Source organism: Siphateles boraxobius, unplaced genomic scaffold (assembly GCF_051911475.1).
Source record: "Siphateles boraxobius isolate OS27281-9 unplaced genomic scaffold, OSU_SipBor_1 11, whole genome shotgun sequence".
NCBI classification, from domain to species: domain Eukaryota; kingdom Metazoa; phylum Chordata; class Actinopteri; order Cypriniformes; family Leuciscidae; genus Siphateles; species Siphateles boraxobius.
The window spans coordinates 4,690,537-4,717,876 of NW_027508711.1; the positions used below are offsets into that span (position 1 = coordinate 4,690,537).

Consider the following 27,340-nt stretch of genomic DNA (forward strand, 5'->3'; position numbering starts at 1 on the left):
GAGAGCTCTGTAATTGAATTAAAGAGCTCTGCAATTACATTCTTAATAGTAAGAATCGATTAGAGAGCTCTCTAGTATTAGTATCTAATGAATAAGTACTAGTAGCTAATGAATAAGTACAAGTACTTAATGGAATAGATACTATTATCTAAAAAGTAAGTATTTGTAGCATGAAAATAGAGACTAGTAGGTTTTAAGGATTACATGTTAAAACGGTTTACCGTAGTAGGCTCGGCTGTGTGGATGTGCATTTTGAAGGCAGGGAAATGAGTGGGCAATGGTGGACGGTCTTTCGAAGATTTTTGGGGACACAGGTTTTCCTGTGAACATTATTGTAGCCATAGCATCAACAACACCCAAGTAGAAAAATGAATGGCGGGAAATATTTAAGTTTTATTGGTGTATTATACTTACAAGTAACTTAAACACCAAGAACCCAAACACATGATCTTACAAATAAAACCATCTTTAAAAATAACAAGAACGTAAATTAAAAATAAAATAAAATCTGAAGAGAAGTTTACCAGTGTTTTAAATACAAAGTCTCTACACAAAAAGCAGTATAGCTTTTCAATACAAAATCATCATATCAGGAGACGTACATCTAATACAGGACTGAATCTGTGCATGAAAACAGAAACCTGACCATGGAAACACTAAGAACACTTTTTTCTCTCTCCCACAATGCACTGGCAGCACAAGACACTAATATCTCAGTGCTGAAGCTGTTCCTGGATCAGCTCTGGTAGTAAAGCATCAAGTCATATCAATTAAGCTCATCTCATCCTCAGTCAGTGTTTTTTGTAAGCTTAATAAAGCTTCTGTGAGTGCAAACACTAAACAACAGGAGTTGTATCTGCCTACTTCATAGATGTCCAACACATCACAATGAGGAAGCAATATCTGTGGAAAAGTATTATATTTCATAATTGAGTGAGACCACTTAAGTTTTAGTCCTTCCTGACCAATCACAGACTGTCTGAGCGTGACTAATTCAATCAAAAGACCCTGTCAAACTCTGATTGGCTGGTGGTGGCCGGGTTTCTGTTCTGATTGGCTGGCTGCTGGGGCATGTGACCTCTCCTGCGTGGCGGTGCCAGGTACTCAAACATTGAGGTGTTGTGCGTGGAGAGCATGTTTTTGAGATCAGAGGGCATGGGGTCGGACCAGAAGAAGTCGTGGTTGAGAGCGTCGTCGCTGTCAATTCTCTGAGCCGGATCCAGAACCAGCAGTTTGTCGATGAGATCCAGAGCGTACGGGTCTTTCACATAAGCTTTGAGTCTGTCCTTCACCTTCCGCTTCTGACCTTTAGGAAGCTCCATCTTCTGATAGAGTTCATACTTCTTATCCACACCGGGCCAACCCTGAGATAGCGCAGAATACATGTTAAAAATATGCAAATAAATACATAAATTATAAGTATATGTATTTAATTTTACATAAATTAAATACATATACTTAAAATTAATCATAAGTTTTGAATCTGTGAATCATGGTTTGGAGGGAAACTATTAAGAAATAAAACTAGAACTTGAGAAAGAGAAAATAAAACTAGCATTTGTGTGTCTCATAATGAAATGTGAAGCCATCTTGTCAAAATCAGGGGTCATATGTATAAAACTTTTTTGGTCTTATGAGCGCGCAATACAGCCATCTTTTCTTAATCAAGGAGCTGAGAGCATTTTTAATGCTTATGGAGCTTTACGAATCAAACTTATTCCTAAATCTATGATTAAGGGTAAAATTGTATAATTGTAAAATTTTATTTTAAGTGGCTTTATACATATGGCCGTAGATCACAAATGGACACTTCAAACACATTTGAAACATGCTAATATCAGACAAAACAGTAATCGTTCTCTGTTGACTATTTGTGATCTGATCACCCACAGCAGATGTTAATGGATCTCAACTGTTTTGTGTGTTACCTCAGGAGTAATAGAGCCACACAGCTGGCTTATCAGGGTGAGCTGATGTTGTTCTGTGTTGCCCTGCATGATGGGGCTTCTGGTCCACATCTCCGCCATGATACACCCTCCACCCCACAGATCTATAGGAGGCCCGTAGTCTCTTTCCCCTGAAAAACAAAACAAAAACTAATACACAAACTGAGAAACAATCAACAGTACAGTAACCTTTTAAAAGAATTATATAATTTCCTGTCACGTTTGATAAACAGTGGAAAAGTTCACCTGTCGACTCTCTTTTTAATTATCTTTATTTGTTACGTTGGCCTCTCTCTTCTTTGCATACATGCACATGAGTATGTGACAGAAACATAGACAGCGTCCGAAATCGCATACTCACTTGAGTAGGTACTTATTTTTAGTAAATAATTACTTCACTACCGCTTAAAAAGTACGTTCTGTATAGTATGAATACGTGTATGAAAGTAATCTGGACGTACCTCATTCGCCATGTTGTCTTTATCATGTGACCTACCAGCGTCAGTCGCTTCACCTCCATTCATAAATCCACACTTCAGAATCTCTGCGATAGTAGTAGGTCATCAGGGTACTTTTTACCTACTACCTATTATGAGTAGGGCTGCAACTAACGATTATTTTGATAATCGATTAATCGGACGATTATTTTTTCGATTAATCGGATAGAAATTAAATTACATTTTTTTTTTATTATAACTAAATAAACCGTAAATCAGGGTATTTATGTGTAAAAGTGTACTTTAAAAAGTGCAAAAGCCACACATTGAGTTTTACTAATATCAATATTTGCATTGTTTTTAATTATAATTGCTGATGGCAAGTTGACAAACATGATTATTGTTAAAAAAATGATATCCAACATATTATGTTTTAACACAATTTTTGTTAAAACAAATTTACACAGACATGTTGTTCAGATGTGAATATCTGAACTAAAAACAAACTAAAAACATCTAAAATATATAATTCATTTAATTTTTATTTAAAATTAATTATATATAAGGAATATAAGGATAAAGAATATAATATATATTATATATAATATATAAAAGAATAATATAAGGATAAATTGATTAAATAAATATAGAAAGACTGAAAACAATTGTGTGAATGTAGAGCCGCAGTAGATCGCGTTTGAAAAACAATTAAAACTTAGTAGACAAATGCTATAAAAAGAGAACGGAATGGAGGTAACGTTACCCAGCAAGCTAACAGGCTTGAGTAAAGGACAGGAGAAATTATGCATTAGTGCACAAGCATTCGCTGAAAACCACTGAGTACAGTGACTAAAAAACAATATTTTACTGCTGCTGTTATTAACTGCCTTTATATTTAGTGCTTCGCTTTGTAAAGACCGTTTTAATTTAACCTATTTCTGCGGTAGCGCTATTTTAATCCATCACTTACGTTGCGAGCGAACTGATTGCGCAACCTGATGCTCGAGACAAAATACAGACATCCCAAGATCCCGGAAGTCCCGGGAGTCTCCCGCATATTGATTGCGGCTCCCTGATGCCCGCGAATTAGTTCAAACTCCCGAAATCTAGAGCGCGCAAGCAAGAGCGCGCATGCGAGACAGAAGAGACTGCTCCAAACCGTGTAGCGCGCGCGCTCGGCAGAGCGCCTGAGGGAGAGAGACCTTGCGTGTGTGTGCATACCAGTAAACGCTCCCCGTGACGTAAGCAGACCAACTAATCGATAATGACATTCGTTGACAATGATTTTCATAATCGATTATAATCGATTTTATCAATTAGTTGTTGCAGCCCTAATTATGAGTACTGTGAATTCAGACATACTTTTGTTACATACTCTTTTCAACTACTATATATAGTAGGGAAGTATGCGATTTCAGATGCAGCCTGAGAGAAAGTGCTTCAGCCAAGTGATATTGAGAAAACGGCACTTTTCAACGCATATGTGCAAAGCATATATGAATCAATTCTTTGTGATCTTAATTCTCACTAATTCTCAAAAACTTTTTCTCATATTTTTGAGTGAATGAAAATGAATCTCAACAGGGTTTTACTTCACATACCCAGCAGTAGTTCAGGTGGTCGGTACCACAGTGTGACAACCCGGTTTGTGTAGCGGTTCCCCTGACTGTTCTTGGCCAAACTAAACGCTCTGGCCAAACCAAAATCAGCCAGCTTCAGAACGCCATCTCTGGTGATCAGAACATTGGCAGCCTTCATGTCTCTGTGGAGGATCTGGCACAAATATACAAAAAACTTCAGTCTGAGCCTATAAACATGAGGACAACCCTGTGCCTGCTTCCTACAATATTAAGTTACATTTACCTCAGATAATCTGAGAAACCTGCCATGTAAATTGCCACGTCTTACCTTGTTTCTGTGTATGTAGTAAAGTCCGTTCAGCAGCATCTGCATGACTTTCTTAATCTCAGCCAGGGTGAATTTAACATTAGCGTTGCTCAGCAGTCCAGCGAGGTCATGCTCACAGAAATCAAACACCAGATAGATGCTGCCCTTATAGCGGTTAAACTGGGTGGCTGGAGAGAAAGAGGCAAGCAGAATAAACTCCGTTTTATAATCCTTCAATCAAAAGCTAGACATAATGGTAATTTAACAGTGTCTATTGATATAGGTTCAGTAACATGAACACAAGTCATAGACTCACACACTTCTTAATTCATTAATTCTCATTGGTTTGCCATGATTAATGCATAGGGCTGTTCACACAAATGGTGAAAACTTTAACAATTAAGTATAAATTGTTATAATTCTTTGAGAATAGAGACGTTCACATCACAGCTATAATGACAAAACCACACAATATCATTGGAATCACTTTTCAGAATGATTATCCAGCAGATGAACAATACAAAATTGACAGCCAATCAGAATCCACCTGAATTTAAAGAATTTGAGCATTTAAAGCAGCAGACCACTAAACTGCAGCAAGCGCCTAAATAACCAGAACATTTTCATCCATTAACGTGGATGCTAATAGTTAATGTTATAGTTATCTTTCGGGTTATCATTCTTGGTGTGAACGGGCCTGAAGGATGTCTTAAAAATCAATTTGTATGGTACTGTAGGTACATAACCTCATAAAAAAGATGTAAACAATAATACTTGTTAGTGTACAAATGTCTTCAGTCTGTCCATTGAGGGTCTTTTTTATATTAATCAAACCAACTTGTCTAGACAAAGAAATATTTCAGCAAAACAAAAAACATTCTTTTCACAAAAAAAAATGCCAGCGACTTTAAAGATTTTACTCCTTTCAATTACTTTTCCAGGTCCTTAACATTTTTCTGACTATGATTTTATATATTAGCAAATTGATGTGGCATTTGCGTGTAAAAACAGCTGCACATCTTTTTTTGTGACAGCACCACGGAAAGACCTATTAAACGGACTGTGTAGGTCTTCACCTTTTGTTCTGCAGATCTCAATCAGATTCACCACATTCTCATGTTTCAGCAGCTGTAAAATCTTGATCTCCCTCAGAGCTGTGATGGGAAACTGAGGAGAAAAGCTTTTTTAATCAAGATACATATTTTAATTAAAGGGCTGTGTATATATACATGTAGGATGGAGCTGCGTCTTCTCACCCCTTCTTTCTCATTCTCCATAAGTACTTTTTTCAAAGCCACCTTCTTCCCCGTCTGTCTGTGTTTGGCCTTGAACACCTCCCTACACAGATAAAACACATCAGAGATCCACTAAACCTCACTAATAAACCAGACAGCAATCACATATAACAAGAGGTTTAATCACAATGACCCACACATAGTCATCAACCATTACACAAGCATTAAATACTCACCCAAAAGTTCCCTGGCCGATCTTCGCCAGCTTCTCGTATTTAGAGAATTCATCACAGAAGGGAAACTCGACCCCATCATAGTATTTAGACATGATGGCCGTCTCTCTGTCCGGCCTAACACACACAAGATTGTTATTAAACACGGTGAGTAGATCTCATTGCCTTCTGGCGTTCTAACATTGAGATAACTACTTAACGATACTCTTACAGACATATTTTGGCATAATTCTGTTTTAATTACAACATTATTTAGTCTTTTATGAGGCTGTTTTGGTTGTGGGTAATTTCATGTTGTTTATTCGGGCCTGATAGACACAAAACCAGACCCACACACAGATATATCCGTTTTACAGCGTCGTTTAAAAGACTAAATCTTTTTAACCAGTACAACTGGGTGCTTGACATGTTCAATATAAACAAAAGTCATGTTTTAATACTTTAAATGACTGATAAGAGATAGAAATTTATTAAAATATTCGTACTTTTCCGCGCCGGCGGAGCTTCCGGTTTTGTCGCGCTGCATCGTTGCTGTTCCTCTGCGGATTCCCAGGACAGATTCAACCGCGACAAGAAAAACTCTACCGCCTCCTACCGTCCGGAAGTCTTACGTAAAACTACTTTACAGTACAATATACAAACCGTTATTTCACTATGTGTGCATGTATTATATCTCATTACCTCAACTGGGAATTAAACAACGTACACTTAAAAATATACATTAACATACAGTATTATACGTACATCAATATAAATATGATTGAACAATACAGACCAAAAATCTTCATTGTTTTTATTCAATTTCCATCTGTGGTATGTACAGTACTTAAAGATTTTTAACAGCACCCTATGGCACTTTAAGACAAGAGTGGCATCTTTATTGATCAAAATAGTTAGTCACATTTTTGATATAATTGTCAAATATTTCAGTTAACAAAACCAAGCCACCATCTAAAAAAAAAAACTCCCATTTGAAGATAGCAGTTTCTATTTAGACTAGTACGCACCCTCCTATCTTAACTACAGTACATAAAATGCTACAAAAAATGAATTAAACTAATATGGAGATTTGATGGAAAAAACTAAGGTATTTATACACCACCAGTCCTCTGATGTATATACACACACAACATTTAACTTATTTATTTACAATGAACAGAGGTGGGCACCTCAGTGTTGAAATGCTTTGAACATCATTTTGCATCCACTTGAATGTATAAATGCAAACTTTCCCATACATGTGTTAGAAATTACACATTAATATTAGATTATTAGAGAACAGCGTTTTATATGTGGCACGACTCTTTCATTGCAATAAAAAAAATAACAAACACTGATGGATAAGTAACCTGACTTTCTATTTCATGAACGGAAAGATCCGGTTAAAAACATCAAAATTGAAAAGTAAAACAAAGATTTTACACAGAAAACAAACTTAATGCACTTCGAATCAAGGTAAACGTGAACAGCTCAAGTAGTTTTGAATTTATGAGCTCTTTACATAAACTGATGAACGCTCAATGTTCAATGATTTTCTCAAGTCACGACATAGAATGCATGGATTCTAGAAAAAACTCAATTTTATTCGGCAGTAAATCTTCTCAGACTGAACTGTAGTGTGACAGGGTTTAGGCACTAGGTGGCGCACTTGCTGTGTTTGTGTGAATGTCTGATGCTCATATGTCCATTATGAGTTTAAAGAAGGGTCCAAGTGTTTTAAAGCCCCTCCCACCAGGTGTAAGCTACCTGTGATGAGGACGTGTATGTTCACGGCCTCTCGTAACGGTGCGGCTTTCGAGTTTATGCTCGGTTTAACGGGTATGGTGCATCTGTTTGGGTCTGACAGAACAGAGTCTCTTCCCTGACTGATCCACTGCAGGGCGCTGAGGATGCAGGGAAACACCAGTGTGTCGCTGTGCCTTTCTGCCACTAAAGGCAAACCTGCCCCGATCAGAAGCTCCGCCTCTGGCTTCTTCTCCTGGCCATTCATAATGCGCCAGCTCTGCTGGTTGTCCAGGCAACGTGTGAGCATGTTCTCCACGGAAACGTTGAAGTTCTGTTGATCTGAAGGACAGAGTATGTTAGTAAAATACACTGAACTTTCCACACTAGCACAAAAATGACTTTGTAAGGCAGCATGCTATCTGACATAAAACCTCATAAGAGACTGATTTAAATATTAATAGCCACTTACAAAAACAGCAGATGAGAGGCTCAACTAAATCTCACAAGTCTGATATTCACATTTTTCTAAACAAATAAATTGATACTCTAAAAAGCAAAAAAACTAAAATGCTAATATTGGGGGGGGAGGGGGAGGGATTTCAATTGTAGTAAAATATTCCTATGCATGTTTTCTACGGAAGCTCGTTTCCTCTATGGAATAAAAAAATTAATGAAAAGGTAATTACAACTTTTTATCTCACAATTCTGACTTTCTCAAAATCGTGAGATATAAACTCACAATTCTGAGAACTAAAGTTGCAGTTCTGACTTCTTGCAAATGCATGTTTATATCTCCCAATTCAGACTTTATATCTCACAACTGCGACTATCTCCCAATTCTTAGAAGATAATTTAGAATTGCAAGATGTAAATTCCCAATTGCGGGAAAAATTCTGAATTGTAACAAAAAGTCGCAATTACTTTTTTTTTATTCCGTTGTGGAAACAAGCTTCCAGGCTTACAGTGCTTAAAAAGGCGCTAATTAATATAAAATAATACAAAATAAATGTATATAAAGTTTACTATTAGTTTTTAGAATTTATTATACATTAAATCATATATCATAAAAGTAATGGAAATTTTCTAAATCATTTCAATGCATTATGGGATTGCCTATATGGGATAATTCCCATTATAATCCCATTATGGGATTGCTGCAAATTTTGGGCCTAAAAGGCATCATTTTGTTACTCACAATTAGCATTAGGAATGAAACAATCATGTGTCTTAGGTAGACAGCATACTTGAATTTAAAAGAGCGCTTAAGCTGTGGTGGTTAAAAACACACAAACACGGTTCTTTAAGCAGTCCTGATTAAAGTACCTAAAAGGTCCATCTGATCCAGCTATAACATTTATAGTTATCACCCGTCTTTCTGATTGACTAGATCAAGGGTGTCCAATCCTGCTCCTGGAGGGCCATGACTGTCCAGCAAAGTTTAGCTGCAACCCCAATTAAACACACCTGAACAAGCTAATCAAGGTCTTACTAGGCATACTACAAACTTCCAGGCAAGTTGGAGCCAAACACTGCAGGACAGTGGCCCTCCAGGACTAAGTTTGGACACCCCAGGACTAGATCTCTGACAGAGGACTGAAAGCATCTCTTACCTGCATTACAGGTCGCTATGGCCTCTGTGATGTTCGGACAGAACACGGCAAAGTCGAAATGACAGTGCTAAAACATACAGCATTTAAAAATGAGTCTCTGGGTTACTTTAGAAGAGTAACATGATTAAAAAGCATGAATTGACAACTCACTGTGAGCAGTTTGAGCATGGCAGCACAGTCTCTCTCTCCTGAAGCGTTGAATAAGAGAACCCTCACCACCGAACCCCTACAAACACACAACATTAAACACCAGTAGAGGTGGGCGATATATCGTTTAGACGATAATATCCAAATTGTTGTCTGGACGATATGCAAAATTGGGATATCGAATATTTCATAATTTGTACAATCCGACCCCCCAAACATGAAAAGAGCTGAAGGAAGTTAAAGAGAAAACAAATAACGCACACTATAACCTTCTAAACAATTATATGTAGCGAGTTTAATACTGTAGGGGTTTGTTTGACTGTATTTTATTTTTTGTACAAAATCACGATCGTTCCTCAATTGCACGAGAGTAAGCTGCTAAAGTTACTAATTTGCAATGTACAACTACGAAGTTCTTACCTGTGTGTTATGACGTTTAGGTTGAAGCAACAATCCAAAATCGTAAAGAGAAGGCAAAATATGCGTTGTTTGTGGAAAAATGATCTTAAGTTAAAAAGTTTTTCTTCAATGTCTGTGGCGTCCTTGAGTGGCGAGCTTCGTGATTGCATCATTAGAAAATTGCGTTGTATGAGTCCAAAAGATGGAATACATTTTCCCAAGAGATCGGTTCCGTACGCATTACAAACCGAACCATTCCGGTGGTTGGACCATTTTTCCTGCCGACCAAAATCCGCGCTGGAGCGAACACCACAATGTTGCGCATCATCAACTGGCAAATGTAATGAAAGCGGAACGAAACTCATTATTTTGTGCTTAACGGACCATTTATCATTTCGGACAAATATCAGTGCAGCGCGATCCGATCTTGAAGCAACACCGTTACTACATAAGAGATCCAGTAAACAAAGCATTTGAATTCGCCACTTAAGTAATAACATCGCTACGAGATCTAGTCAGAAGCGTTACAATTTCTCTGTTATTAACGGATCAAACAGCGCTGATGTGGAAACCAGGAGAAACATCATTCCATGAATGAACTAGTTATAGGTTTTAAGTCCACAGATCATTCACCATGGATTTAATGTAGTAACACTTGTAACCATGGAAGTTTGGCAGAAATATTAAAATGCTTTCAAGTACGTCACACATCTTTTTCCAGCACTTCAAAACTCAAATGTTATATGTTATTTAAATTTTATTTTTAATGTGATGACCAAAACATTATTTGTTCATCCTTCAAAGATTACCCCCATTTATAAAACTAAAAGTTTCAAGATGTAGGAAAACTCACAATTATTTAAAAATAATTTTTCTATTAATAAATAGGAAATTTCTATGGAATTTCTTTATTTTTGCTGTATCGAAAACGTACCGAACCATGACACCACTGTATCTTATCAAAACAAACCATGAATTTTGTGAACCGTTACACCCCTATTAAAAATATAAAGAACAATAAAGACTTTGAATAATAAATGACTATTGAATAATATTTTATTATTTTAAAAAGTTTGGGAGTCTTTAAATCAATAATGTCTCATATCTTTATGTACTAGTAATTCTATACAATAATAGGTCAAATGCAGCAAGTCAAAAGACCAACTGGACCTTCTTTACCAGTTTGTAAGGGTGACACGATTTCGATTTCGAAATTAATTCACAAACTCAAAAATCGAAATAAAAAATGGAATCGTCGATACTGCCACGCCCCCATGTCGCGCCCGTGATGGAAAGTTCGGATCGTTTTACTGACTCTATTGTTCAATCTCGTTCATCAAAATTAACTAATCTTTTTTCTAGTCATTTCAGGGGCTTTAAATGTTATAGCCTACTTTTAACAGGCAAATTCCCCGAACACATCCAACGCAATCTTGATCATATTCTGAATTAAGAAATCATTATAATGCAGTCAAAAGTAATTTACAGGGAACATTAAAACTGAGTCTTCTAACTTGGATTCTATGCCCGAGTCCGAACTTGTCCGATATTTCCCGTCACTATCCTCGGGTCGGGCTCTTGATCTATAGACGTGCACTCCCAACGCAATAGAGTGCGTTGCGGGACTAGATTTAATGGCCGAGTGCGAGCGCGGGCGGTAATGCACTCACTCTGTGTGTGCGGGAGAATAAGAAGATTCACGGGACTCCCGCAAACTAGAAATATCTATGAATAAAACATATAAAAACTAATACATTTTTTTCATCTGTTGCAGAAAAGCAACAAGAACAACTAAAACAAAATAGAAACGATTTACAGGCCAGAGTTTCTATTTTGAAACTCTGGCCTGAACATGTTTGCAGCACTGAGTGATTTAGCCAATCACAGACATATGTGTTGATTTCTTGAACGCAATGACCAATCAGATGCATTTAAGATAGACTCTCCTCACCGCTCAAAACGGACTTTTTGTTCAGTGCTGAATTCTGTAAGCTTGCAAATCCTCTAATTATAACAAACAAAGTGTATGCTATATATTATGAAAGATTCATTGTGCAGTCAGCTTCATTGATAATAACAGAGATGTGTGAGATTGCGATGAACTGATGTCAGCTTTTTAGGAGCAACAGCAACCTGTGCTTAAAAAAAAAAAATCGAGAATCGAATCTAAGCGTGACCTTAGAATCGAAAATGTAATCGAATCGAGGATTTGGAGAATCGTGACACCCCTACCAGTTTGCACACATTTCTTTGAAGGATTGCTTCTGAATATCGTCTGAATATCGATATCGAGATATTGAAAAAAAATATCGAGATATTCATTTTTGTCAATATCTCCCACCCCTAAACACCAGCACATTTACCAGCTATCTGCAGATATGAAACGTTTAAGAACCTCTGCAAGGCTGACCGTAGGTCAGTGTTATTTCATTAATATACTATTATAGCATTTACAATGTATATATTTTTTCTCACTTTTATTAGGTTTTTTAAATACATTTCAGTTTTTATTAGTTTTTGATACTTTATTTCAGTTAACGTTAATATCCTTTTAATTATAATTCTGTAAGGACCATTATCGTCAAATACGATTGACAATTATCACAGTTAGGATTGGCGGAATGGTTCTGTTCTGGGCAAGAACTCCCCGCGCATCAATGCAGCCTAGCATTGATAAGAGCAGGGAGAGCAGCAATAACTCCCCTTAGAGTAAACAGAACAGAACCAACATGAATGTACTGCAGATATCATTAATTAATTATAATGTACAACATAATTAGAGAATTTTAGTCTGATTCAGGAGTAATCAAAACGCCAAATCCTGACATACTCCAGGAGGAGCTGGGGATGGAGGAGGGTAATGAGCTCCTGTCCTGAGAAACGCGATAGATGCTGATAATACTGAAGGAGCTTATATATGTATACAGTGATAGGCCTCGTATTCCTATATGTAGACGTGCATCAGCTGATGCGAGCTTGACTAACGTGACCTGCCAGAACTGATGCTACGCTTAATCATTTTACAAATATTTTTGTTTTAGTTAACAATAACACCACTGCTGTAGGTTCTCTTTTGTACTGTATGTTTTCAAAGATTTCAGTATTGAAGCCATAGAAGGTATATTATAAAACAGAAATAAAAATAAAGATCAAGACCTTCTCACCCAGCATTTCTCTCATGATGTGTTGCGATCTCATTAAACCAGCGGACACAGGCCTGCATGCTGCGTGTGGTATGAGCTCCGTCCACGAAATACGTCACAGGGCCGTGATTTAGCGTCTGATTGCGCCCAGGCCACTCAGTCTCGGCAAGACCTGTCAAAACATCATATATGGTATACTGACTTGGATGCATATTTGACTTTAAGACCATTTAGTCATTTTGTAACATAGTGGTTAAATATCTGGGCTAAAAGCAGCAGATGTGACATTTTTAACAAAATCAGGTAAAAACAAAATTTGTTTGGAGGTTCGGGAGTTCAAACCAGCTTGGTAAACACCTTTATACTGCGATTGGTCCATGGTGATGATGTAACAGGTAGGTGTGGCTCTAAGGCTCCGCCTTATTTTACAAGGAAATATTCTCCGGTTTATCTCTTCTGTTCAGTCAATTAAGGTCAGATGCAAGCAAAAACATAAATACACTGCAGAGCTGCTTTAGTTGTAATTTGTAAGTTGTAATTCTAATTGAAAGCAATACTGATAGTTTTCTAATGTTTAATTCTGTAAAGACATGGCTTGCTTTTAAACAATCCATTGTACATCAATGCTGTATTAATAAAGGTGACTTGACTGGAGAGCCGAATCGCATAGCTGGTGCAAACAAATCCACATTTCTATGATCAGATGTTTTCTTTACTGCTATTTTCTCAACATTGTAAATTTTTGCTTTATTTTGTTATTAAAAGGAAAGCATGCAGCATATATTTACATATTCATCTAAATGCCACTCTCAGCAGTGCGCACGGCATTGGGATGTTTGCTAATAGTATATCGCCGTTCAGGTTTTTTTTTTTTACCCCTAAGTGGAGAATGAAAAAGAACTACACAGTGAGTATTTTGGGGCCTTGAGAAGCAGCTGCCTATGTAGGCAGAAGACATCAAGGCTGCTCACTAGGTTTTAGAACAAAGCTTTTAATAAGGCTGTATAGTATGTTTTTACAGACCTTTGATCATTGCAGGACTAGGCTGGAACGCTGGAGCTGGACTCACACCACTGAACTCCACTAGAGATGACGACGCAGGATCTGAGGAACAAACAGTTGATTAAAGACTAGTGTTGGGTAACAAAGCCAGGCACCGATATGGATCCGGTACCTAAGTAACTGGTATGTAACCGGACTGAATCAAAACGCAGATTTCGGTGCCACTTAAATGCCTCAGCTGTCTGTTGAAATATTTGCCCTCTGGTTCTACGAAACGGACGTAAGAAGCATCATCACCGCATGTGATCGCTAGATAACCCTTTGACGCGTACGATCGTTTACACCGGTGTGATTAGAATGTTCAGATCGCATGATCATCAACTTCTAAATTTGCACGTTGGCTGGCGCTGGGCCAGTGACAGACGCTCTCAGCGCTGTCATATTATATCACAACTATCAGTGTTTTCAACCACATAAGGTTCATTTTAGGTTTCAGACATTTAAATACACATAAGTACTAGCAAAACAACATGTATAGTTTGTAATACACAGCAGAGGCGGCAATAACAATCCTTTCAATTATAAATGAATGGCGTGTTTAGGTACACATTGTGTAGGTAACTATAAAATTTCCTCTGTTCTTCTCAGACTTCACCAGCCTCTTACTTTAATGTATTTTGGGAGAAGTGGATGAATTGACATGTTGTAGGCCTAAATCTGACAAACACAATTCTCTGAACTGCAGTGCGTACTAACATGGCACATTTTGCGTTATAGATCAACTAACATGAATTATGATCATTATAAAGGTTTCTTAAATGACACAACACATTCAATTACATGTATTTAAGAATAAAAATACCAGCCAAAGTAACGCAACCAATCACTGTTTACTTCTTTCCGCGTCATGTTTAGTGTGAAAATGTAAAGTCGATGTCCAAATAATAACAGACCGGCTTACATCTAATAAATTATTCATTCAAGAACGTTGTGCAAGTTTACTGCAAGAATAGAGCCGCGAACCTCACGTATTTGTGAAAATCCAGCCTTCAGTTGGTCCTAATGTGCGCTCATTGTCACAGTTGTAAATGACGGCGTTCTTCCACGTTGGGTTTCGCGTCACGGCATTTAAGGTGATGCATTCTAAAATAACGCTTACTTGTGCAGGACATGCAATAAGTCTGGAGAGGTGTCGTATTTGGCCAGAGAAGGCAAAAAATGTGAAAAGAATTGCTGAAATTTAAAGCTGGTTTGTAGCATACCGAATACAGACTACTTTGCTGTTATTAGTACTGAATGAAGTACTGTTAGCACTAAATAGTACTGTTATTTAGTGTTAAATTATTGTATTTGGGTTTGGTGGTTTAGGTTTTATTGTGAATTTATGTAAATTTGTATTCAGACTACTTAAATTTATAAATTTACTCTACAATTTTAATATATTAAATTTTTCATAAGTTATTTAATGTCATTCACCATCGTTTTGAGGCTCTCTCTTTTTTTTTTAAAGTATCGTTTCAGGCACCGGTACCGTTTTAAAAGTATCGATTCGGTATCAAAAAAAACAAAAAAAAAGATAAACCAACCCTATTAAAGACACTATAAAAGAGATGTGAACTAATCCACAGAGACAGAAACACACACCTGTGAGGAAGTGTCTCTGCAGCCAGGTGTGCGAGAGCTGAAGAGCCAGAGAAGCGTTACTGCGCTGATGGTGACCAGCTAAACCCAACCTGAGCGAGCCCTCGCTCTCATACTCATCCAGATCAGGACACACAGACAACGAACACTGAGAAAGAAAAACAGAGAACAATGTCAGCAAATGAACTGCATTTTGAATTGTGTATCTGCAGTATGTTCGTATTTCTTACCCCAATTTCTTCTGCTCTCTCTTGAAGCACCTTCATCGACCCATCAGGCTGTTTGACTGTGAAGGCAGGAACTCCCGGCTGCAATAAACACACATACACTAAATACCTTAAAACACACTCAGTTTTTACAGTCACAACACACAAATACTCACCTTAAAAATCCCTCCTTTCTGCCAGGCAATTTTCTCAATGCTATCTCCCAGTAAGCTGGTGTGATCTATGCCCAAAGAGGAGATCCCACACACCCAGGGGTGCCTAGGAAACACAAGAGACATTTCAACAAATTAAATCTTTAAGTGTAGCAAGTCATTTCTTGTAAATATTTAAAGTCCCCTTATTATGCAATTTTAAAGGTTCCTAATTTTGTTTTGAAGGCTCCTACAATAGGTTTACATGGATACAAGGTAAAAAATTTTTTTTAAAAAACCTTTACATTTCTCATAATATGCATTGCAGAATCAACCCTTTTCTCAGTGTCTGAAACGGTATGATAAAGGATGCATTCCCTTTTCAAACCCCTCCTTTCAGAGAGCCTACTCTGCTCTGATTGGTCAGATGGTCCAGTCTGTTGTGATTGGTCTACTCTGCTCTGATTGGTCGGATGGTCCAGTCTGTCGTGATTGGTCAACTACTGCTTCCTCAGAGCTTGATACACAGGGATACGAACAGTAACAACGGCATAATTTTTACAGTTGTATTGTACAACATTTGAATTTCTCTCTTGTGCTATCATGCTGAGATCACGTGGGTTAAAGGTTGTATCAGTGATTTCAGGCCCAAAAATAAATGTCTAATCTTTCCTAACGATCCGCTAGCTGCCCGCACCATAAGCATGCCGTCCAAAAACCGCGTCTCTGTAGGTAGCCTAGGCTCTGAGATCTGCACACAAAAACAAATGGGTACAACCACCACTCAAAACCAAAATAAAGTGTTCCAACCAATCACTGACAGGGGCGGGTGTTGTGAGGTTTTGCGCTCGTGCACGGCTGGACGCGAAATCGGAAAAAAAACTTTTATTAACCTTAGTTAATGCTAAAAATGGAATCTGATTGTAAAGTGTTACCATTTCATATAATTCCAAAGAGTCATTCTTAAAGATGGCCATTAAAATTTAATAAAGACCTATATTACGTATACGTAATATAGCCTATGTATAGTCTCTCACTTTATTTGCTTCTATTTTAGAACACTTGATGATTATATAATCAAAATAACAAGATGTATTGTAGTGATTAGTGATTAAAAAAAAGAACTTAAATCGAACACGTTTCTGATTTGTTTATGTTTCTGTCGGCTAACTTACATGAACATATCAATGTTGAGAAAGCAATCACGTCACTAGTTTTAAATATGCAACTTCGTCGCCTAATGAATGCATAAAAGTATGAAGGTAAATTAGTAGCAAAACTCGAGAACACGTAGATGTGAATTTGACAACTTGTACAATAAATTTTCGTACTTGTACGCTAAAATGTACACTCACAGCTTCAATGTGAAAACTTGTAAAATAAAAATCTGAACTTGAATGCTAAGATTTACACTCGCAGACAATAGTCACAAACCTGTATTCTGAATTTGAAGCTGCAGACAAGCAGTCAAAAATTTGTAAAATGCCATTCACAAAAATACAATGACAGACACTAACTTGTAGCCTAACATATATTTGCACGTATTCTTACATTCACACTCGCAGTAGGCCTACAACCTCAAGTAGGCACTTGCAACTTCTCAAATCTGTCACTGCAATTTCAAATTTCGCGCCTTGACTTTTGCTACTCTTTTCGCGATTTTTTAGATTCAAAACTAACTTGTGCACTTGCAACTCAGTGGCGGCGAGAGAGGAAGGGGGGCGGGAGTGGGGTTGTTCAAAGGAGCCGTTTTATTGGTTGGCGCCTAGCCAATAAAATGGGACTTCTGTTATATGTGATGATATCACGAAACCCGCTTCTCGGAGACGATCTGAATATGATCTGAAACGCTAAAGGTGTTGTTGTGAGGTGTATAGGCTATGCATGTACAAATCTTTTGTATATTTAATGTTGCATTAAAAAAATTAAGATCTGAAATGCTAACATGGCTTAATACATTAGACTGATATTAAAAGAAATAAATGATATTATCAAACTCAGTAAACAACACCATACTAATAATGCAGGCTATGTTCAGAAAAGCAGATCAACACAGAATATGAGCACAATGCATTAAAGACAGTGGTTTGAAAAGGTCAAACTCAGGCCTACTAATAAAGCATAGAAAAGTAATTTGCACGCGTTTAATTGTACATTAAGCATTTCCCTCCCATAGAAAACCAAGAAAACGCTTCATGAGGCTTAATGGACCAACAGTTATAAAAAAAAAACACACACACAATTTGTTATTATTAATAAAACTGCAGGCAGCAGGTTTATTTGCACTTAACACATATTTGCTTTCTTTCGTCATATTCTGGTATCATTGGCTTTTCTGTAGCCTACAAGGCTATGCTTAATTAGTATGGTGTTGTTAACTGAGTTTGATAATATGATTTATTACTTTTAATAACGGTCCATCACAAACGGGTTTAGTGACATCTTCACAAATAACAGAAGTCCCATTTTATTGGCTAGGCGCCAACCAATAAAACGGCTCCTTTGATCACCCCCACTCCCGCCCCCCTTCCTCTCTCGCCGCCACTGAGTTGCAAGTGCACAAGTAAGTTTTGCACCTAATATATCGCGAAAAGAGTACGCAAAAGTCAAGGCGCGAAATTTGAACTTGCAGTGACAGATTTTAGAAGTTGCAAGTGCCAATTTGAGGCTGTACTGCGAATTTGAATGTTGGAAGAAGTGAAAATTTGTATTACAAGTTTGTGTCTGTCGTTGTATCTTTGTGAATGGCATTTTACATATTTGTGACTGCTTGTCTGCAGCTTCAAATTCAGAATACAGGTTTGTGACTATTGTCTGCAAGTGCAAATCTCAGCGTTCAAGTTCACATTTTTATTTTACAGCTTTTCACATCGGAGCTGTGAGTGTAAATGTTCGTGTACAAGTACGAATATTTATTGTACAAGTTCTCAAATTCACATCTACGCGCTCTCGAGTTTTGCTACTAATTTACCTTCATACATAAAAGTGACCAGCTGGATATAAAATAATGCAAATAAATGGTAACAATTGCAACATAAAACATTTGGGTCAGGTCTGCGTGTGTGTTTGTCACATTGTTTAAACCACTTGACTGAGGTACTAATTAGAGTCCTCTCAGCCTCGACGGCAAACATACTTCTGTTCTTTCTTTATAATGATATGGCAATATGCTTTAGTGTTATGTATTCAAACCGTTTCGCTGTCGGTGTTTTAAATGCGCGTCTGAAGTGTCAGTGCTCGCTGTGCTGTTTCTCCCCCTGCTGCGCGCAGACTCACTTTGTCCTCTAGAGGCCGCTCTCGCTCTGTATAATGCCAGCAGTCTCTTCTCAGCACTCGCGTACTGTGTAATGACTCCGCACACTTCTCAGCCGCTCCAGCAACAGACGCAACCCGGAAAAACTATCGGTGTGGATTTTTACCGATAACGATAGTTACACCAATCAACTATCGGTGCCGATTAATCGGCAAAACCGATGAATCGGTCTATCTCAAATGGAGATTATTGTGAATTCCCACTGTGAACTCATGATTACATTTGAAAAGAGGTTTCTGCCTTGGTCTGTCTATATAATGAAATGCAACGAGAGGCTGGGCGATTCTGTAACCCAGACTAGCCTGTGATGCGAAGTGTGAGCAAAACACATCATGTTTTTTATAATGTCAAGGTATTGCATCTTCTCTCTTTATTTCAGAGCATTTGATGTTTGTATCTATTATCTTTGAACTGACTATGCAATTGGCGTGATACATTTACCTGACATAATAAATTGTAAACATTTGATTTTATTCTAATCGACTCTGACATTATTTTCAGTAAAGAGTTAAAAAGAATAGTCAAACATTCGCTCACACTTAATGATACACAGATATCATATCATTAAACCCTTTTTTCATTTATGGAGTCGGATGAAATAACGAGTTAATACATATGAGAAAATGCATTTCATTGAATCAAATCACTTTGCCACGCGGAAAGACAGTAACGCGCAGAGACCTTCACCCGCTGATCGGAAAACCTTCTTTGGGCCGATCGAGCCGGGCTAACACCGTATTGATTCAAGTCCGAGACCTCATCTTTTGGAAGAGTATGCAAAGTGAATTTACTTTGGCACAAGAAAACAGCACCTTCTCCCATGTTGACAACATGAACCAAACTCTTTCAGGCCTCATCAGCTACAACTACAGTGTTTGAGGGCGATTCAAAGTAGATGTTGTATGCAAGCAGCCAATGAAGAACATAGGCTGGGATTATGAAAATTTGTTACAAACCTTCATAGGTTCGTGCAGGAAGTGAGACTAGAATTACTGACGACTCGTTTCAGGCAGTTTAGAATCGGTTCTTTCTTTTAGGGGACAATAACTTTATTTGTTGTGCACTTGATTAGTGATGATTGGTTTGATTTGGCTAATGAGGATAAGATAAACTTATGAAGAATGCAGATCAATGATTGATTGATTTGAGAGGAATGTGTCACACTTAATCTATGAAGCCAGACGAATGAAGATGAAATGGTTGAAACTAGGCTAACGTGGCACAAAGAGAGAATTAGACACGCTACACTGAAGCAGATGGGAGGGAGACTCAAAAACAGAGCTCTGGTACCTAATAATATTGGTGCAGTCATACGCTCCACCGATCCCCACCTCGAGGACAGCCAAATCAACCTGAGCAAGAGACAGAGAAATCGAGAATTTAGCTCAATTAATAACCAGCATCTACAATAAAAGGACAACTGTCATGATCTTTGAGACAACTTATTAAACTTTGACATTGATGATTAAAGAGTGCTAATAACGATCATTATCAAATGCTTGATCTGAATAAATGCGGGTTCCATTATTACATGCTCAATTGTTATAATAAAACAGATCAGGTAATACTGATCAGTAATGTTACTCACCTTCTCCTGAAGAAAGACGTGGAAGGCCAAAATGGTGAGAAAGCGAAAATAAGCAGGCATGCTGCCTCCATTGGCATCCTGAAAGGTCAAACCAAACTCTAATATGACACAAAGTCTTTTGCACTTTTAGATATCACTCATATTATTGCTGTGCTTTGCCATTTATGTAGGATGCATGAATGTGAATGTTCAAAGACGCATTTTAGGTTCAAGTATCTGAACAAACGGCACTGTTTCCTTCCTCACATGACTGACATGCTGTTATGATTATGTAATTATGTGACCAGACGCCTCACATTTACACTTAACACAATTAACATGGTACAGACACAAACTCAGAGGAGCAGTCAGCAGGAAACACGCAATCCTTTCATTGGAATTATAGCATTAGCACTCAAAATGTAGAGAAAGCAACCAGATCATTGTATAAAGCTACTACTAAGTACTATTAACACATGTTAATCTTCTTCCAAGGGAAAAAGCTCAGACATTTGCACTCAAAGGAATTTAAAGGGTTCATGTTTTATTATTTTTGTGTAAATTCCTGCACCAAAAGTGTTCTTTACACTATTTTGCATGGCCATTTCCTATCCTCTCTCTGAGACAGAACCAAACAGGCTCTTTACGTGACTGTACTTCTAATATTAATTTATGCAAATATTTATACATCTTCACCTATCAGCATATATCACACTGTCATCATATGTTAATGTGTTCAGGATTGTGTCATAACCATGGTGATTTATGACTTTTTACCATTAGTTTTCACAAAAGGTCTGGGGCCTCATGTATCAACACTGCGTACGCACAAAAACACGGCGTACGTCAGCTTTCACGTTCACGGCCAGATGTACTAACAGTGAAATTAACGTAAGAATGTGCGTTCCTCCAAGTAAACTTCATGTCTGGCGTACGTATATTTGTCGTGATTTTTGTCCGTTGGCGACTCATAGAGGCAATAAAGTGAAGTGGCAATCATTACACTACGAATTGTTCTATCGCACCACCAGCTGTCAGATATTGCTTTTTGTAATTGATAAATTATTTGACATATTATTGTCACACGAGTTTTATTAAAATATTATATTATGCAATTAAGTAAGAACATAGGCTATATAAAGCATGTCCAAATTGATACAACCCGTCTAGCAATGGCAGCGTTGGCTTAACTAAAAAAAATAAACTTCATTAATTCGGCCAGTAAAGATAAAAAAGAAAGTAATATTTTTATTCAGCAAGGACACATTGAAGTGACAAGTAAAAGTGACAGTAAATGCATTTATAATGTTACAAAAGATTATAAGATTTCGACATCTGTTTGATTTAAGTTTCTATTAATTAAAGAATCCTGAAAATACTAGCCTATATCATGGTTTCCACGAAAATATGAAGCAGAAGCACAGCTGTTTTCAACACTGATAATAATCATAAATGTTTCTTGATCATCAAATCATTATATTACAATGATTTCTGAAGGATCATGTGACACTGAAGACTGGAGTAATGATGCTGAAAATTCAGCTTTGATCACAGGAATAAATTACACTTTACTATATATTCACATAGAAGACATTTTCAGTGAAATTTCGTTTCTTGCTTGCTTTAGCCATGTTCTTGCAGGTTTATTTCGCCACATTGGACTAATTACCATATTTAAATGATTTAATTGAGGGAGGAGACTGGGTGGGGCGTTGTGCTCGTGCATGTGCGCTCAATTTTACGTTAATTGGGATGTACAAAGAGAATATGCGTGGGAACCTTCGTATGCAGAGATTCATACATCTGTTTTTTTTTTGTGCGTACGCACATTTACAGCTTTGTCCGTACGCAATGTTTTAGTATGAATTCAACGCAAGTCTTTGTACATGAGGCCCCTGGTGTATAAACATAAACTGTTTAACTGGGAAGGAGTTTGAGTTGTGAAAGTCTACATTGCATATTGACTTTTATTTCAAAAGGTAGGGAGAAAAATAACATCAGGCTCACCTTTGTCTCTTCCAGTCGCCCGTACACCTGCCAGAAATATTTGGTGAAAAGCTCTTTTGCTATTGGCTGCCCGTTGATTCTGATTCGCTCTCTTACTTGCACCAAATGAGGTGAACTAAAAATCAACACGACATAGAAAACAACCAACCGACATAAGATAATGCAGTATTTGTAACGACTTTACTACAGTGTTTGTTTAAGCCCTATAAAAACGTCTGAAGTCTTACTGTGAACAATGGTCAATGATTATGTAAATCATTAAGCTTAAGATAAAGTTCAACTAAACAAAAATTAGGACAGATCGATTACATCATTTACAAGGTAATACTGACGTAACGCATAGCTTTACCTTTTACTCTGAGAGCTGGTTATTTAAGTGGAAAGATCAAGCAAAGTTCAGCATGCACTTAGATGTATGTGCATGCATGAATGAACAGTAGAGTTACGCAAAACCTACTCAGATTAAAAAACCCTACCACTCCCACAATCACTACAGAATGACTACACACACACTTTATCTCCAAACACTGAATTATTTTGACTGGTTATAATACCTGTAGAATCCAGTGCGGAAGCCATAGTTTCTCAAAATCTGTTCTGTAAAGGCACATGTTGAACCCTGAAAAAAAAGAAAAAATTCAGCATTTCACTGAACTTTTGTAACTTCATTCAGTGATTAATTCCTCAGTAAACTTGTTTACCTTTCCTTTTGTTCCAGTTACATGAATAATATTGAGACGATCAAGTTCTTCTACCTGAGGACACACAGAACACATCAGTTAAATGGTTATTTACAAAAATAACTTGAAAATAAAATGCAGATTTGAACATGTTTCAACAAGTCAAGAGTAGGACGAACTTGGTTTCACAATCCAAAGCACAGTTGAATTGTTTTTAGTTCCCGATGTGCTGTCAGTTAGGCATATCTTTACTATTTATAATTGCTTCATTGTTTTTATTTTAATATTAAGCTGTTTTTGCATTGTGATATCAGACTTATCAATGATTTAAGTATTGTTACTTTTGTTTTGTTTACGTTAAGTTGCAAATAAAAAAATACAATAATTAAACAAAATTAAGCACCTTTCATTTATAAAGCATTTAATGCACCGTATTTTCCACAAATAGGCTTTACCACATTATTTAATATACAAAAGCCAATATAATTTAATTATAGAAATTTAATGTATGCATATACACTGAAAAGTAACAAATATTTTTATACAATATTAACTTAATTCACTAAAAAATATTTGAAAACCAAATTTGCATATCATCTACTCACCAAGATTTTAAAAAGAAATGTTAATCGGCTAAGAAGGAATGGTTATTTGCCAAGACTGATACCAAAAAAGCCAAATAACAGATGATTTACTTGCATAAATAGTGATCAATACAGTAAAGTATGATGATATAAAACTATTCATACTGTGATAAAAGGATTTTGGTCATGAGTAATTCTCGTGTCGTGTAGCTGTGTGTGATACCTTGAGTCCTGCCCGCTGGAGAAAGCCTCTCATGGCCTGCAGCTGGAGCTGAGGATGACCTCTCTCTCTCTTCACCTGCTCCAAAGCGCTGGCGTTGGTCTGGAGTGTGTTGAGGGTGCACACCGCATCCTGAAAAACATTCATAACGCTACAGCTGGATCTCAAAGACTTCATGCCATCTCAAAACCTTAAACACCAACCCATGGAGCAAAACACCAGCTCTGGAGCTTGAGAACATTTCATGTTTAACATCAAATGCAAATGTAGATTTATGACTCGCATTACATGTGCTGGAAGTAAAATTCAGAGAATAGCTAGGTATCCATGTGGAGCTCTAGCCACTACAAACTGAGGCTTTACTGTTGCTTTGATAGAAACACTGAACTTCTGAACTCTTTCATAATACGTTTTTAGTCAATGTTTAGCCAGATCTGGCATGTACTACAATCATATTACAATTGAAAAATCAAAACTAAATAAGTAAAACTGCTAAATGTTTTGGTTGGTTGGTGAAATTGATCAGAAGAATCTTACAAGCAACTGGCAAATAGCCTATATGATGTCAGATGAGGTGAATCTAGTCTTGACACCATAACAAATATAAGGGAAATTTCAGACAAAAATGAAATAAAAAAAGTTTATTTGTAATTTTCTAATGGAATACTAATATATATATATATATATATATATATATATATATATATATACACACACACACAGTACACATACATGTACATATTTGTTTACCTTTTTTTATATTTCCGTTATTTCTAACATTTGTCCACCTTATTTAGCAAGTAACTTTACTGCACTGTGTATATATTCACAATGTTAATAATTATGCCAATAAAGCTTTGTTGACACTGACTAATAATATGTTTAACTTCCATCTAATTCTTTAGTAAATATAGGCTAAATAACACATCTAGCACAATTATGAATGAAATAAGATCTTTTTTTCTTCACACACATGCATTTAATCCTCAGGTATGGCTGCCAGCACAGTGAGCACATGGCCTGAATAAAAGTATGCAGAATTTATGGCAAGCTGTTTTGGCAGTTATTGCTTAACGTTAAGCCTTAACCTAACTTGTATCTACTTGTATTCTTCAATTATTGTTACTAGTACTTTTTAGTTACAAGTAATTACTCCAATCCAATGCAATTATTAATTTCATATTAATACCAACTCATTCTGTCATCTAAATAGTGACAAGTTTCTATTATTTGTTACTGGTAACTAACAACTTAATTGTAACCGATAATTGTAACTACTAACGTTAGTAAAGTCACTAGAAGCAGGAAGCAGTATCTCATGAATAAGTGTTAATAGCAATATACATACATACATACATACATACATACAAACAACATAATAACAATAGATAGTACTTTATTATGGATAAATGTTGTACGGCTTGCCGTAAGACCTAAAGGAGTCACTCACTCTCACCAAGCACAAAAATTGCCGCTCTTTCATTTTAAAAACTTAACGGCTGATGTAACAACTGTCACGGATGCGTGCATCATCCGCGTGCGCTGGATTTAAATATTTTTTTATAGTCAAACACTTTCCAGCCCAAAGTCCGAACAAAAGTGCACAAACTTATCATTTGTATTAATCACCATAAATACGCATTACGCATAACATTTAAACAGGGGAATTCAAAAGCTTTACCTGATAGTCCATTCTTCGGAACCGCGGAGCAGCTTTTGTGCTGGAGAATCTCAGTGACACTTCGGTCCACGCGCGTAAACTCTCCAGCACTCGGAACAGGCGCATCGTGGGGACCCGTAGAGTGCAGGAAGCAGCACCAAATTTGGGGAGTTTTCCTGTCAATATGGACCTCCGCGTCATATCACGCCTCCTTTCTGCTCACCATACAGATTTCACTACTGTTTATTGTTATTGCCCGTACGAATGACAACAATCTGGTGCATTCGGATAAATAGAGAAGAATTAAATGATGAATTGTGATTCGAGGAAGGCGGTTTACAAAGTCAAAAGGCTGCAAAAGCGGACAGTTGAATCAGCATAACATTTCCAGTTCACTGGCGATTAAAACTACAGCAGACATCCTGTTTTAACCAGGTTGCGTGTTAATAATTTCAGAGAAACATATCGCGCTGCACAGCTGCATGTTTTTAAAAAATGTATTTCTCTAACGTTACTTTGCTATGCAAACCATGATGCAAACGCTGCTCACGTGTCAGCTGTCTTCAAGAGCAGAAGAGCTAGCGCACACATCGTACTGCGCATGCGCATTATCGACAATAACGCTGCACCGCCGCCTACTGGCCATAGCGTTTCAATACATGTTTTAAAATTGAATTAAAATTAATTAATATATTTTACTTTTTTTTTTTTTTTTTGGTACATAGAAAGTTAATTACATTATAATTTATGTTAATTAAATATTCACAATCACAATCAGGAAGCAAAGTGTAAAACCAGGGTTCTCAGTTCTACTTCTGGACTGGATATTAGTCTTCCTGCACAATATAAGTCTAATTCGGTATTCGGATCAAATTTTTACATTTTTTATAGTTTCACTGGACTTTTACAGATTTTTCTATAGTAGCGTATGGGTTTGTACCGGTTTGAACTCTGAAAGGATTGGGTTTGAGAACCTCTCGCTCAATTTTGATAAACGGCCAGTAGATGTCGACAAGAGACAGTGGATGAATATGAATAAGACCCACATTATTATTGACTGTGGTATTCACCACATAAACACATGATTTATTTCTAAAAATTCAAATATGAAAAAAAAGTGTAATTGTTAAAGAAAACGTTTCTGATAAGGTGGGTTGATAAGCGATGAGCGTGATTCAGTTGCAATAATTATCAGAATCAGAATCAGAAAGAGCTTTATTGCCAAGTGTGCTTGCACACACAAGGAATTTTCCTTGGTACTGAAGCTTCCAGTGCACATATACAAATACAGATACAACAAGAAACATAGTAGTACAAATTCTACAAATAAAAATTATAAAAAAATAAAATAGAAATAATTAGATAGGTTCACTTTATTATAACAGAAAAAGAAACAGTTTTGAGGTTAATTTATCTAACTTGTGTCTCTGGAAAATAGTGATCTATGACATGTTGAATATCATGTTTTTTGCATCTATTTGTTAATGAGGAATTTCTGGAGTAAAATGTATAGTTTTATTTTGAAGTAAAAGGTTAAAATTAGATC

General features: G+C 36.9%; 2 protein-coding genes across 2 annotated transcripts; both read right to left on the bottom strand.

Moving 5' to 3' along the window:
• Positions 1–373: 373 nt before the first annotated feature.
• On the bottom strand, positions 374–6,321 carry cdk9 (cyclin-dependent kinase 9 (CDC2-related kinase)). Its single transcript, XM_077194298.1, has 8 exons — positions 6,224–6,321; positions 5,742–5,855; positions 5,527–5,608; positions 5,347–5,437; positions 4,292–4,458; positions 3,985–4,156; positions 1,929–2,077; positions 374–1,364 (listed from the first exon to the last, which is right to left on the bottom strand). The coding sequence occupies exons 1-8, from the start codon at positions 6,262–6,264 to the stop codon at positions 999–1,001; spliced, it is 1,182 nt and encodes a 393-aa protein (XP_077050413.1). The 5' UTR covers positions 6,265–6,321; the 3' UTR covers positions 374–998.
• Positions 6,322–6,517: 196 nt separating this feature from the next.
• fpgs (folylpolyglutamate synthase) lies at positions 6,518–26,413 on the bottom strand. The gene is made up of 15 exons (XM_077194309.1): positions 25,816–26,413; positions 24,138–24,266; positions 23,352–23,405; positions 23,205–23,269; positions 22,651–22,765; positions 20,665–20,742; positions 20,367–20,428; positions 15,788–15,890; positions 15,636–15,713; positions 15,409–15,553; positions 13,786–13,866; positions 12,784–12,934; positions 9,224–9,299; positions 9,074–9,140; positions 6,518–7,802 (listed from the first exon to the last, which is right to left on the bottom strand). Exons 1-15 carry the CDS (start codon positions 25,993–25,995, stop codon positions 7,426–7,428), a joined length of 1,761 nt encoding a protein of 586 aa, XP_077050424.1. The 5' UTR covers positions 25,996–26,413; the 3' UTR covers positions 6,518–7,425.
• Between the last annotated feature and the right edge of the window lie 927 nt (positions 26,414–27,340).

What these genes read in the sequence shown, in the direction of transcription:
- fpgs (XM_077194309.1), bottom strand. Translation starts at nt 25,995, where the DNA reads ATGACGCGGAGGTCCATATTGACAGGAAAACTCCCCAAATTTGGTGCT. An exon ending in GGCGACTGGAAGAGACAAAG is followed by an intron (nt 20,743 to 22,650) that starts GTGAGCCTGATG and finishes TTGACCTTTCAG; the next exon opens with GATGCCAATGGAGGCAGCAT. An exon ending in ACGTCTTTCTTCAGGAGAAG is followed by an intron (nt 20,429 to 20,664) that starts GTGAGTAACATT and finishes TCTCTTGCTCAG; the next exon opens with GTTGATTTGGCTGTCCTCGA.
- cdk9 (XM_077194298.1), bottom strand. Translation starts at nt 6,264, where the DNA reads ATGCAGCGCGACAAAACCGGAAGCTCCGCCGGCGCGGAAAA. An exon ending in TGAGATCTGCAGAACAAAAG is followed by an intron (nt 4,459 to 5,346) that starts GTGAAGACCTAC and finishes CTTTCTCTCCAG; the next exon opens with CCACCCAGTTTAACCGCTAT. An exon ending in GTGGCTCTATTACTCCTGAG is followed by an intron (nt 1,365 to 1,928) that starts GTAACACACAAA and finishes GCGCTATCTCAG; the next exon opens with GGTTGGCCCGGTGTGGATAA.